This window comes from Crocuta crocuta, unplaced genomic scaffold, assembly GCF_008692635.1.
Source record: "Crocuta crocuta isolate KB4526 unplaced genomic scaffold, BGI_CrCroc_1.0 scaffold216, whole genome shotgun sequence".
In the NCBI taxonomy this organism is placed as follows: Eukaryota; Metazoa; Chordata; class Mammalia; order Carnivora; family Hyaenidae; genus Crocuta; species Crocuta crocuta.
The window spans coordinates 3,289,346-3,303,633 of record NW_027531504.1 but is presented as its reverse complement, the minus strand read 5'-3'; the positions used below and the strand labels follow the sequence as shown (position 1 = coordinate 3,303,633).

Below are 14,288 nucleotides of genomic sequence, written 5' to 3'. Positions count from 1 at the left end.
TAACTCTGAAATAGGTAAGGTAAATAATACTATTTCAGTATAACAAATGAAAGTGAGGTTAAGTGATTTGCTAAAGATCGCATAGCTATTAAGCCCTAGAGCCAGACTTGAACCTAACTTCTTACTTTAAGTTTCTATATGAAAACTGTAAGTGAGTTATGTGTTCCTGGATATCTGTGGTTCTTAGTCAGAGGTGATTTTGCCCCCAAGGAGACATTTGACAATGTTTGGAGATATCCTTGGTTGTCCTAACCAGGGAGGAGGAATGCTACTAGCATACAGTGGGTAGAGGCCAGGGAGACTGTTAAACATCCCGCAATGCACAGGAAAGTTCCTTACAGTAAAGAATTATCGGGCCCAAAATGTCAAGAGTACTGAGGTTGAGAAACTATGTTTTACAGTGATCATTGATGACAAAGATTAAATTTTTGCTTGGTAAGATTTTACTGATAAACAGATTTATTTCAAACTTCAGTTTCTTCACATCTTCAGCTTTTCTTAGATTCAGGTTATAAAGCTCGACAATACAAGCAAAATGTACATACTGAATCAAGAGAAATTGAAGATAGGATGAAATTGAAATAGGAGCAGATCTACTATTTATCACCAAAATCTTTCAAAGGACACCTGTTCAAATGCCTTAAGTTTATTATTATTATTTTCTTCACTAGGTTGTTTCCCAGGGGGTGTGCACTGGGTTTCAGTTGGGAAACAAGACAAGTCTGGGCTTCTGATGAAACTGCAGAATCTTTGCGCGCGGTTGGATCATGATGAGAGTTTCTCCCAGAGGCTTCCACTCAACATCGAAGAGGCTAAAGACCGCCTTCGCATTCTGATGCTGCGTAAACACCCCCGGTACAGATAGACAAATTTAGTTGGTATATGAAGTCCCAAATGAGATTTAACTGCTGACAGTTTGAGAACATCATACCCTTTTCTTGCTGTTCAGTAGAGATCTCAGAATAAATGATTGCTTTTCTGCTGTTCTTTATCTTGTATTAAACAAAAGTGGCTGTCACTGGCCAAAAATTACTACTTTTCTTTGCATCCTACCTACTATGTCTCTTATCTACCACTGGGTTGCTCAAGAAGTATTTCCTAAGGAGGTGAGTTGGTGAGTGGTCTTTGCTAGAAAATGCAAGCTTCTTACCTTGAATCTGTTCTTTTTATTTTTCTACGTTTTCTTATTTTTAGAGAGCAAGTGTGCATGTATACAAGTTCAAGCAGGGGAGGGGCAAAGAGAAGGGGGAATAGAGAAAGAGAAACTATCTCAGGCAGGCTCCATGCCCAGCGTAGAGCCAGATGCAGAGCTCAGTCTCATGACTGTTATATCATTACCTGAGCTGAAATCAAGAATCGGAAGCTTAATCAGCTGAGCTACCCAGGTGCCCCTGAATCTGTTATTTCTGATGGATAACATTGAACAAGAGACGAATGACTATAGGCACTTGGTAAAAGGATTATTATTTAATGGGACCCTTCTGTTGTGTGGTATTAATTTTTGGATGTATGTATATCTAACTTTTCTACTTCCATGTACTTCAAGAGTGTGTTTTGTTTGTTTATTTAAATAATTCATTCAATAAATAAGATTGTAATTATGTGCCAGGCACTGTTATCAACTATTTTGTAATTTTCATTAGCCAGAAGGGAGACAATAGCTTGGTTCCTGCTTGTCTAATAATATAACTATCAATAGTTAATCAACTGGGATTCAGTCATCACTTTGATTTCCCTTATCTAACAATCATTCTTTCATTGGTTCATTTAACTAACATTGAGAGTTATGCCAGGTTCTGGGTCAAGTGTTGCAAGTACAGTGATGAATAAAGCCTTCCTTGGGAGTTCAGTAAATTGGATGAGAATTAGGTGATGGCTCTAAATTTTTTTAAAAAAAATTTTAATGTTTTATTTTTATTTTTGAGAGAGAGAGAGAGAGACAATATGAACAGGGGAAGGTCAGAGAGAGAGGGAGACACAGAATCCGAAGACAGGTCCCAGCCTCTGAGCTAGCTGTCAGCACAGAGCCCGACGCGGGGCTCAAACCCACGAACTGTGAAATCATGGCTTGAGCTGAAGTCGGAAGCCTAACCGACTGAGCCACCCAGGTGCCCCTCTAAACTTTTTTTTAATGCTGCAGTATAGCTGATGATGCAGTACACTTTCATATGTAATAGTGGCTGAGTATGGCAGTGATTCTTAAATTGGTAAGTGGATTATTATCAGAATATTGAGTGAGAGTAGTTATTTTTATTTTTTAATTTAAGTTTTAGAAAGTGTGTGGGTGCACATGCCTGGGGGAGGGGCAGAGAAAGAGAGAGATTCCCAAGCAAGATCTGCGCTGTGAGTATAGAGCCTGACATGAGGCTCAGTCTCATGAACTGAGAAATCATGGTCTAAGTTGAAATCAAGTGTTGGATACTTCACTGACTGAGCCACCCAGGCACCCTGTCATTCATTTTATTTATAAGCAGCATTTGGTTTATACTTTTGCAATTTTCCAGGCTGTATGTTTACCCAGTCTTTTTTTGGTAATGTACAGAAGTGATGGTACCATTAGGATAAAAATTATAGTGTATTATTACCCTATCAGCTTTTAGTTGTATTTTTTCTCCATATGTTCTGCTGAGATCAAAAAAGTTTTTGGAGAAACCAATTAAGAATTGGCACAGAAGTTCATTAGAAATAAACAAACTGATTTATAGATGGAAAAAACCTCCACTAGTGTACCAAATGAAAGGTGTAATATTCTTGCCAGTGCATTATGTTAGAACATAGAAATTGCTAGTTTTGTAGGTAAAAAAATGGCTAAATATGGTCATTGTTATATGATTGATTCTAATGCTAATTGTGAGCCCATTTCTCATTTGGTTTTGGTGCTTAAAGACTGAATTAGAAAAATCTTATTACTTAGAAACTCATTTTAAGGCACTTGGTAACCACTTTTTAACACCTACATAGTATACACCCTTCTGTTTTTATAGGTTCTTTAACTTTATTTCTTTTTTTTTTTTAAATGTTTTATTTATTTCTAGGAGAGAGAGAGAGACAGCGTGAGCAGGGTAGGGTCAGAGAGAGAGGGAGTCACAGACTCTGAAACAAGCTCCAGGCTCTGAGCTGGCAGTCAGCACAGAGCCCGACGCGGGGCTCGAACCCACGAACCGCGAGATCATGACCTAAGTGAAAGTCGGACGCTTAACCGACTAAGCCACCCAGGCGCCCCTAACTTTATTTATTTCTAGGAGAGAGAGAGAGACCGCCTGAGCAGGGTAGGGTCAGAGAGAGAGGGAGTCACAGACTCTGAAACAAGCTCCAGGCTCTGAGCTGGCAGTCAGCACAGAGCCCGACGCGGGGCTCGAACCCACGAACCGCGAGATCATGACCTAAGTGAAAGTCGGATGCTCAACCGACTAAGCCACCCAGGCGCCCCTAGATTCTTTAACTTTAAAATGCATTCATTGGGGTGCCTGTGTGGCTCAGTCAGTTAAGCTTCCAACTCTTGATTTTGGCTCAGGTCATGATCTTCCAGTTTGTGAGATTGAGTCCCACCAATGTGAGGCCTGCTTGGGATTCTCTCTCTCCCGCCTCTCCCCCTCTGCCTCTCCTACTCCCTCTCCCCTGCATTCTCTCTCTCTCTTCCTTTCTCAAAATAAATAAACTTAAAAAATAATAAAATGCATTCATTGTTTTGGAGTTGGAAGGGAGGAAAGTCTCTAATTTTTTTTCCCTTATTTGAATCAGTATATTGTGAAAGGAATATAGCAAAGAGGAAGAGCCATGAAATAGATATCTTTTATTTTGTAAATTTTAAAAGACATTGGTGATAATCTTTTTTTAAAGAAAGGAAGCTTGAAACAAATGTCATTAGTCACTTAATACAAGTTTTTGTTGTTTTTTAAAATTAGGTCTCTGTTGATCTTGGATGATGTTTGGGATCCTTGGGTACTAAAAGCTTTTGACAATCAGTGTCAGATTCTTATTACAACCAGAGATAAGAGTGTTACAGATTCAGTAATGGGTAAGGGTTAATTTGCTTTTTACTACCTTTATGTTTTAATTCAATTAGATTTATATATATTTTAACCAAATTACTTACTATATCTTGTGATTTTGTTACAGGTCCTAAATATGTAGTCTCTGTGGAGAGTGGCTTAGGAAAAGAAAAAGGACTTGAAATTTTATCCCTTTTTGTTAATATGAAGAAAGCAGATTTGCCAGAACAAGCTCACAGTATTATAAAAGAATGTAAAGGTATGGTTATTTATTTTGTGTATGACGGGATTATAGAGATATTAATTTTATCCTTTTGTAAATTAAGCTAATAAGTATGGCAGTTTAGCACATGAACATCTAGAAACTTTACTAGAATATTTAGTATTTTAGGTTTGTTTCTGATACCCTCAATAGATAATCATATTTTGGTATTCATTAAAATAATATTTAATGAACACCAGCATATGTTAGTGGGAGACATTAGATATAGTTATGACTTTAGCCAAAGAAGAAAAAACACAGTGAGAATGAGAGTTTTAAATTTTTTTGGTAGATTTTATAAAAATAGTATTCTAATTTCGTACCTAAAAACTGGTGTTCTCTTAATTTGCATTTTTTATGAAGTCAAGTGAAGTTAAAATTTTTACTTGTTTATTGAATATTGCATTTTAAGAAATTATCCGTGACTCACTTTTCTTTGTGATATAAGTGTTTGTAATTGACTTTTGGGCACTCTAACTATTGAAGCTATTAACTCTTTGACATTTTTTTTTTTTTGTAAATACTTTACCCAGTTTCTTGTCTGCTTTTTAATTTCATTTGTAGTGTTTTATTTGACATACTAATTTTATGTCACAAATTTAAAGTTTTAAAATTTTATATAGTCACATCAGCTCTTAAGATTATTTTTTCCACTGTTGTTAATGCATCAATAGACCTTTGTTTTTTCATTCTGCCATCAAATAGATACTTGGTTTTGAGCTAACTGACTTTTAAAAAATATCTTAGGAAAGGATACTTCATTTGTATTCTGATTGTAAAGGGGATAGATGTCCATTTTGAAACATTTAAAATATGTGTGAAATGATAAAGAAAAAAGTGAAATTACCCATAACCTTGATAATTATTAGTATCATGAGAGTATTTCAATCTTTTAGGACATATAAAACTGAAAAAAATGCTTATATGATTATAAAGCATATATAAAAATGATTATAATGGTATACATAGTTTGAATCTTGGCTTCATACAATAAATCTTGAATATTGTTTTATGTCATTAATATCTTTTGAAAAAAGTTAGTAATGACATAATATTGTGATAACTTCAACTTATTCAGTCATTTCTCTGTTTTTAAATATTTTACTATCTTAGGGCATCTGGGTGGCTCAGTCAGGTAGGTGACTGCCTCTTGATATAGGTTCAGGTCATTATCTCATTGTTTTTGAGTTCAAGCCCACAACTGGCTCCGTATGCTGATTGTGTGGAGGGAGCCAGCTTGGGATTCTCTCTTCCTCCCCTCTCCCCCACAAAATAAATAAACATAAAAAATATTTTTCACTATTATAAAGAATTCTGTAATGAGAGGCGCCTAGGTGGCTCAGTTAGTTAAATGTCTGACTTTGGCTCATGTTTTGATCTCACTGTTCGTGAATTTGAGCCCCACATTGGGCTCTGTGTTGACAGCAAAAAGCCTGGAACCTGCTTTGAGTTCTGTATCTCCCTCTGTCTCTGTCCTCCCCGGGTCCTGCTCACACTCTGTCTCTCTGAAAAATAAACATTAAAAAAATAAATATAAATAAATAATGCTGTGATGGATATCCTTAAAAAATATTTCTTATTTCTAAAGACTTCTTTCTTTATTAAAAAATTTTTTTTTTGTAACACCACACCAACAAACAGTGCAGGTTTCTTTCTTTCTTTCTTTCTTTCTTTCTTTCTTTCTTTCTTTCTTTCTTTCTTTCTTTCTTTCTTTCTCTCTCTCTCTCTCTCTCTCTCTCTCTCTCTCTCTCTCTCTCTCTCTCTCTCTCTCTCTCTCTTTCGTTTTTATTATAGTTTATTGTCAAGTTGGTTTCCTTATAACACCCAGTGCTCATTCCAACACATGCCCTCCTTGATGCCCATCACTCATTTTCCCCTCTCCCTCACCCCCATCAACCCTCAGTTTGTTCTCCGTATTTAAGAGTCTAATGACTTCTTTAGAATAAATACATTAAGTGAATCCAAAATTTATAAATTTTTTTAAAGATTTTTTTTTTTTAGTTTATTTTCGAGAGACAGTGTGAGTGGGAGAGGGACAGAGAGAGAGAGAGGGAGACACAAAATCCGAAGCAGGCTCTAGGCTCTGAGCTGTCAGCACAGAGCCCAATGTGGGGCTCAAACCCACGAACCACGAGATCTGGACCTAAGCTGATGTCAGATGCTTAACCGACTGAGCCACCAGGGTGCCCCAAGATTTATAAATATTTTAAGGCTTTGGATAACATGCAGCAGAAATTGTTTCTTAAGAATAATGTGACTCTTATTGGTAATTTTTGAAATGAGACAGTATTAACCCAGTAACTTTGTTTTTTTGTTTTGTTTTATTTTCAGGTTCTCCTCTTGTAGTGTCTTTAATTGGTGCACTTTTACGTGATTTTCCCAACCGTTGGGATTACTACCTCAGGCAACTTCAGAATAAGCAATTTAAGAGAATAAGGAAATCTTCATCTTATGATTATGAGGCTCTGGATGAAGCCATGTCTATAAGTGTTGAAATGCTCAGAGAGGACATCAAAGATTATTATACAGATCTTTCCATCCTTCAGAAGGATGTTAAGGTGCCTACAAAGGTAATAGAAGGACTAGCAATCCTCATTATTGGGTATTTTTGACATGTAACTTTTGATATAATACCAAAGATGTTGTTACAGAGGATATTGGAAGGTTAAGACCTGTGCCACTGAGGAGTCGTTGGGGGTATAAAAATCCTACTGCTCTTAGTCTCCATCAAGAGCTTGGTGTTGAACTTAGATTAGTTTCCTATTTCTCAGTTCTAGTGAAGCTGGAGAAGAATATGACTTGTTATCTCTCTTCTCTATCTTGACAAATAGTTGAGCTTCTTCATATGAAATAGAGATGCTGTTATTCAGGGCTTTATGATATAGTTTGTGTGTATGTTCATATGTGTTAACACCTTATCTGCAATTCTAGTAATTATAATTTTGTGGTAAATTAAATACTTAAAATGATTCCCAGGTGTTATGTATTCTTTGGGACATGGAAACTGAAGAAGTTGAAGACATACTGCAGGAGTTTGTCAATAAGTCTCTCTTATTCTGTGATCGGAATGGAAAATCATTTTGTTATTATTTACATGATCTTCAAGTAGATTTCCTTATAGAAAAGAATCGCAACCAACTTCAGGTACTGGCTTCTCTGTGCATTTTTTTAAGTTTTAATTTTGAAATTTTAGGGTTATAGAAGTTGCAAAACAGTAAAGAGAGTTTTATGCATGTACCTTAATCTAGCTTCCCTCAATGTTAACATCTTACTTAACTATGATAAAGTTATCAAAACCAGAAAATTAACAATGATAAAATATTGTTAGCTAACCTACAGATTTTATTTGAATTTCACCAGCTTTCCCACTAATGCCCTTCTTGTGGTTGAGATCAAGGTCCCATATTGCATATAATTGTCATGTGTCTCTGGTTTCCTTAAATCTATGAAAATTTCTTGGCTTTCTTTATCTGTCATGGTCACTTTTGAAGAGTACCAGTTAGTTATTTTGTATAGAGTCCCTTAGTTTGGTTTGTCTGATGGTTTCTTCTGACTAGATTAAGGTTAAATATTTTTGTCAAGAATACCACAAAAGTTATGTTCTGTCTTCAGTGCATCATAGTAGGAAGTTGATATGTCAGTGATGTTAATGTTGATCACTTAGTTAAAATGGTACCTGCTGGTTTCTCCACTGTAAAGCTACTATCTTTTCCTTTTGTAATTAATAAGTGTTTTCTAGGTTGATCTCAGCACATTTTTAAATAGCTGTAGTAAGCTATAGTGATGCTTAGGTTATGAAATTGTTTCTGTCTTCTAAAATGTTTCATTTGGGTTTCAGGATCTACATAAGAAGTTAATCACTCAGTTCCAAAGATATCATCAGCCACATACTCTTTCACCAGGTCAAGAGGACTGCATGTATTGGTACAATTTTCTGGCCTACCACATGGCTAGTGCTAATATGCACAAAGTAAGATGACCTATTTAAAAACTATTTTGTCTCACTTTTATTTCATCCTATGTTTAGCATTTTCTTTTACTAGTAAAAATAAGATTATGCTGTATGTAAGTGTTTTGTTTTTGTTACTCTTTTTACCGACAGTGATTTAAAAAGGTGGCTTAGTCACTGTAGTAAATGAACCATCTAAAAATTCACTCTTTTCTTATCAGTAGCTTTCTTTTTTTGGCAGTATGGATTTATTTTTAAACTTTGAGAGGAATGGACAATGGGAAAGTATATTCATTCATTCAGCAAATATTTATTGAGTGCCTGTTAAGTACTGGTATTGTTCTTCATTGTGAAGATATGCCAATGGCACAAGTCCCTGCTCTTGTTGAGCTTACATTCTCCAGGGAGACTAATAGAGGACAAATAAATTTATACTATGTTGGGAGTGGTAAATGCTCAGAAAAAGAAAAAAGCATGGAAAGAGAAAGTGATGATATAGAATCATCATGATTTGTTGATGGATTTGGTGTGTATTATAAGACTACTCCAGATCTAAATTTTTATAATATTAATATAACATAATTTAATTTAATTTAACTTAACATATTCATAACATTATGGATAATATTTGGGAATTATTACCACATAGATGATATTTGAAGTCATTACTTCAATGTTCAAAGTTAGTTTGACTATTCAAAGTCAAACTAACTATTCAAAATGTTAACATTTTGGAAAAACATATGTACTTTGAGTAATTTGTCTGTGCTTCGGTATGTTATCTCTTGGTTGAAAAAAGGGTGTATTGTTGGACCCTATTCTTTTTAACCTAGCAAAACATAGTTTACATTTAATAATGTGCATTTGAGTGAAGATATTGCAATAAATATCTGTGCTAAATTTGCTTTAACTGTAATTGTTGCACATTTAGATTTTCAGATTTTTGCCTTTACGATGCTGTAGTGAACAATCTTATTTATCTTTGTACCTACATTATTTCCTTAGAACATTTTTTGAAGTGGAATTATTGGGTCAGTGCATCTTTTTAAAACTTGGCATGTCTGATAGTGTGACAGGATTCAGTTTCTGTAACTGTATATAGTTTTCTACATTGTTCTGCTAATACTTATGTTCTACACATACTTATTCTTTAAAATTAAAATAGGATCATAATAGAAATAGTCTTGGGGTGCCTGGGTGGCTTAGTCAATTTAATGTCTGACTCTTGATTTTAGCTCAGGCCACGATCTTAAAGTTTGTGGGATCGAGCCCTGCATCAGGCTCTGCTCTGACAATGTGGGGCTTGCTTGGTATTCTGTCTCTCCCTCCCTCTTTCAAAATAAATATGCATTAAAAAAAAATGAAATAGTCCTGTCTTGTTTTTTCCATTAAACTACTTTCATGGTCATCTTTTTATGTCAATTTATATAGAGTGACAAAATTTTTAAAACTTCATACTATTTGATTGTATAGTGGTGACCAGTTGGCTTATAGATAATTAGATTGCTTAAGCACTCTTGTCTGATTATTTTCTTAGGACATATTTAAAAATGTTTTTATTTTAATGTTTTTTTATTTTTGAGAGAGAGACAGAAAGTGTGCGTGCAAGTGCGCGAGCGGGATGGGGGCAGAGAGAGATGGAGACACAGAATCTGAAGCAGGCTTTAGGCTCTAAGCAGTCAGCGCAGGGCCTGAGGCAGAGCTCAAGCCCATGAACCCTGAGATCATGATCGAATGCTTAACTGACTGAGCTACCCAGGTGACCCAGGACTTATTTTTATAAGCATAGTTTCTGGGTCAAAGGGTACATACAGTTTGAATTCTTTCGAAGTTTATTTATTTATTTTGAGAGAGAAAGTGCAAGTAGGGGAGGAGCAGAGACAGGGAGAGAAAGAATCCCAAGCAAGATCTGCAGTGTCAGCATAGAGCCCAATTCAGGCCTTGAACTCATATGTGAGATCATGACCTGAGCTGAAAAGTCAGACAGTTAACTGACTGAACTAGCCAGGTGCCCCTGCAGTTTGAATTAAAAAAAAATTTTTTTTAAATGTTTTATTTATTTTTGAGAGAGAGAGAGAGAGACAGTGTGAGCAGGGGAGGGTCAGAGAAAGGGAGACACAGAATCCGAAGACAGGCTTCAGGTTCTGAGCTGTCAGCACAGAGTCCGATGCGGGGCTCGAACCCATGAACTGCGAGATCATGACCTGAGCTGAAGCTGGACGCTCAACTGACTGAGCCACCCAAGTGTCCCTGAATTTTAATATAGATTACCAAACTGTCCTCCAGAAGGGTGCTCTGAGTTACATCACTGCCAACAGTATGTGAGAGTGTTTATTTTCTCTGATTCCAGCTAATCCTCTTATTACTGCTTTTAGTCTTTAGAAATATAATATTAAAAAATGCTGAATCTTTGTTGTTTCATTTAGATTATTGGTGAGGTTTTTGGCCATTTGACCTTTTATTTTGTGCATTTCCTTTACTAGATTTTTTGGTCAAGCTGTTTATCTTATTTTATTAGAATTTTCCATAAAACAATAATATTAAGCCCTCATAGGTGTTTTAAATAAATTTTTTAATTTTTGGTCAAATTTTATTTATATTGGTTTCACCTGTATTGAAGGTTTGAATTTTTATGGTAGGTAAGAGCACTTTCTCTCTCTCTCTCTTCTCTCTCTTTTTTNCTCACGGCTAGGATACAGGAGGGTTCTCAGAGAAAGGCACAGATTTAAACTCAGTTCTAATTCAATCCAGAGTTTTTCCTCTCTCTCTTCTCTCTCTTTTTTTTTTTTTTTTTTTGTATTTTTGCTTTGGTGTTGTGTTTACAACCATTTCCTTCATCCTGGGGTTACAAAAATAGTTGCCTGTATTTTGTAGTATTTTTTGAAGTTTTCTATTTTATATTTAAGTCTTTAATATTTCATTGGTTCCTTTTAATAGCTTCCATTTTTGTCCTTAAATTCTAGTTATCTGCTAGATTTCTTTCAGTAGTAATATTAGGATAGAGTTAAAAATGGTAGAGTTAAAATTCTTTGATGTCTTTAACAGTGTCCTTATCTTACTGTTTTTTTAAAAGGAACTTTGTGCTTTAATGTTTTCCCTGGATTGGATTAAAGCAAAAACTGAACTTGTAGGCCCTGCTCATCTGATTCATGAATTTGTGGAATACAGGCATATATTGGATGAAAAGGTATAAATTGATATGAAAAATAAGTCCCTAAAGGGCATCTCATTTTGTCATTTAATTCTAGATATAGTAGTGGGGATGAACAGAACAAAAGGGGCAAGGAGAGATAATTTCCTTTCTTTGATCCTTGATTATTTGAACTATTATGCTTCCTAGCCTACGAATGTGGATGGGATTGAGGTTTGAAAGTTGGGGAAGTGTTCAGAAGTATTTTTTTTTTTTTTTTTACAAAACAATGTATTAAAAAGTAATAGTTGAATAATGAGATTTTTACACTTTGTTTAAAAGTTTGGAGAGGGTCACCAGGTATTTGTTACCTAATGGTTGGCTATTTAATTTTAGCTTATATAGAGAATATCTCATTTAAGCCTTTAAAGTGACAAGATCACAAAAATAGAAAATGTCAGATCTTGGCTCTGGTTGTATTTCTAAGAGATTTCAGTTTGTTCATAGGATTGTGGAGTCTGTGAAAATTTCCAAGAGTTTTTATCTTTAAATGGACATCTTCTTGGACGACAGCCATTTCCTAATATTGTTCAGCTGGGTCTCTGTGAACTAGAAACTTCAGAAGTTTATCAGCAAGCTAAGCTGCAGGCCAAGCAGGAGGTCGATAACGGAATGCTTTACCTGGAGTGGATGTAAGTAGGTTAGGAGAAAAACCAAAGGGGAGCGGAGTGCTAACTGTGTCATTATTTTTCAGGTAGTGAATAAGTTCACTCCAGGAAGATTTAACTACTTTGGAAAGGGCTGGAACTTTTAATAAGCATTCTTCCTTATTGAAAAGTTCTGGAGAAGTAAGCATTGGAAAAATCATATTTTCAAAGAGCGCATGGAAATAGATGCTTGTCTGTAGGCATTTTGACCATTCATACTAAATATTAATAATAAATGGTTTACTTACTATAACATAGTATGTTAGTGAAGAACATGGACTTTGAAGCCACAGACAGTGACTGAGTTCTAAAACCTGATCTGGTTTTGTGATTTTTAATAAGTTACAGGTTGCTTTTCTTTTTCACATATAAAATAGAGATAATAGTTTTTTGAGGTATTTTTGTGAAGATTGAAATGAGATAATTGGATATAAAGTGATTAACACTTTGTTTTCCACATAGCACTAATTAAACTTCCACTGAATTTTGATTCTTATTCCTATAAGAGGCTGTTCAGTTTTACTCTTGCCTTAATCATGAAAGGGTAAGCTATCATCTTTTTAATGCCTGTTATATAACATATGTGCATATTGTTTGTTTTATCTTCAAACCTTATAAGATAAATATTATTTATTTTGCAAATGAGAAAATTGAGACAGAGATGTTGAGACTAAGCTCATGTAGCTTGTTGAATGGGATTTAAACCCTGGATCTGTTTAGGGGCGTCTGGATGGCTCAGTTGGTTAAGTGTCTTACTTCGGTTCAGGTCATGATCTTGCGATTCGTGGGTTGGAGCCCCATTTTGGGTTCTGTGCTGACAGCTCAGAGCCTGGAGCCTGCTTCAGATTTTCTTTCCCTCTCTCTCTCTCTCTTTCTCTTTTTTCCTCTCTCTCTGCCCCTCCCTCGTTCATACTTTGTGTCTCTCTCTCAAAAATAAACATTAAAAAATTTAATAATGAAAAACCCCTGGATCTGTTTAGCTTTCATTTCTTTTCTTTTTTCTTTTTCTTTTTCTTTTTTTTCTTAAAATATTTATTTATTTTAGAGAGAGAGAGCATGAGCATAAGTGTGGGAGGGTCAGAGAGAGAGAGAGAGAGGAGGGGGAGAGAGAATTCCAAGTAGACTCCATACTCACTACGGAGTCTAGCTTGGGGCTCTATCTCATCATGGTGAGACCATGACCTGAGCTGAAATCAGGAGTCGGACACTTAACTGACCGAGCCACCCAGTGCCCTTGTCTAGCTTTGTTTTCTATTCACCTTCTATATGCCATGCTTCTCTTAACAGCTAGAGATAAAGAATGTGAATGGTTGACTTTTCACATGTATAATTTATATCTGAATAGAACTCTAGGTTATTTGCAATATTTACTAGTCCTGGACCCTCTTTCCAAATAAGTCAGGTTGCCATGGGTGATTCCCTTAATTCAGCTTAGTTTAACAAATATTTGAATTTCTCTAATGTGCTAATAATTAAGCACTGTTACCAGGTGCTAAGGCTCTCTTGAACGAGCTTATAATATATTAATGAAGAAAAAAGTTTAAGCAAATAATTAAACATAATGTGATGAGTGCAACAACAGAAGTAACGTATAATATAGATCTGAGAAGTGGGTGATTAATTTGGATTGGTGAGGAATTCTGGGAAGTTTCCATGAAATAGTTAAAAAATGTTTTTTAATTTAAAATTAAATATTAGTTTTTTGTTGGTTTTATGTAATCTATGTTTCTCATTAAAAAATTTTTTTTAAATGTTTAATTTTTTCTGAGAGAGAGAGCGAGCATGAGCAGGGGAGGGTCAGAGAGAGCGGGAGACACGGAATCTGAAACAGGCCCCTCTGTTTCTGATTTTTTTTTTTTTAAATCAAATAATACTAGAGGGATATAAAATGAAAAGTTAGGGGTGCCTGGGTGGCTCAGTTGGTTAAATGTCTGATTTCAGCTCCAGTCATGATCTCACAGTTTATGAGTTTAAGCCCCTCATTGGGCTCTGTGCTGGCAGTGTGGAGCCTGCTTGGGATTCTCTCTCCCCCTCTTTCTCTGCCCCTCCCCTACCTGCACACATGCTCTTTCTCTCAAAATAAATAAATCAACTTAAAAAAAAGTCAGAGACTCCATCTTTTCTCACATTCTCATTTCCCAGAGTTAACTATCTTTTTGATTCTTTTCTGGCAATAATTTTACTCTCCCTGAGAAGCAGTCTCTTAACTCATTGAGGCTAGGGTAGACCTGTCTGTATTCTAGAATAC

General features: G+C 35.5%; 1 protein-coding gene across 3 annotated transcripts in view; it reads left to right on the top strand.

Moving 5' to 3' along the window:
- The window catches only part of APAF1 (apoptotic peptidase activating factor 1), a 93,911-nt gene that overhangs the window by 16,232 nt on the left and 63,391 nt on the right, over positions 1–14,288 (top strand). For all 3 annotated transcript variants that reach the window (XM_077772247.1, XM_077772248.1, XM_077772249.1), the window contains exons 6-13: positions 672–855; positions 3,906–4,018; positions 4,120–4,251; positions 6,586–6,824; positions 7,231–7,398; positions 8,093–8,224; positions 11,277–11,390; positions 11,841–12,025. In XM_077772247.1, coding sequence (XP_077628373.1) covers positions 672–855; positions 3,906–4,018; positions 4,120–4,251; positions 6,586–6,824; positions 7,231–7,398; positions 8,093–8,224; positions 11,277–11,390; positions 11,841–12,025 — 1,267 coding nt within the window. The remainder of the gene's footprint in view (positions 1–671; positions 856–3,905; positions 4,019–4,119; positions 4,252–6,585; positions 6,825–7,230; positions 7,399–8,092; positions 8,225–11,276; positions 11,391–11,840; positions 12,026–14,288) is intronic.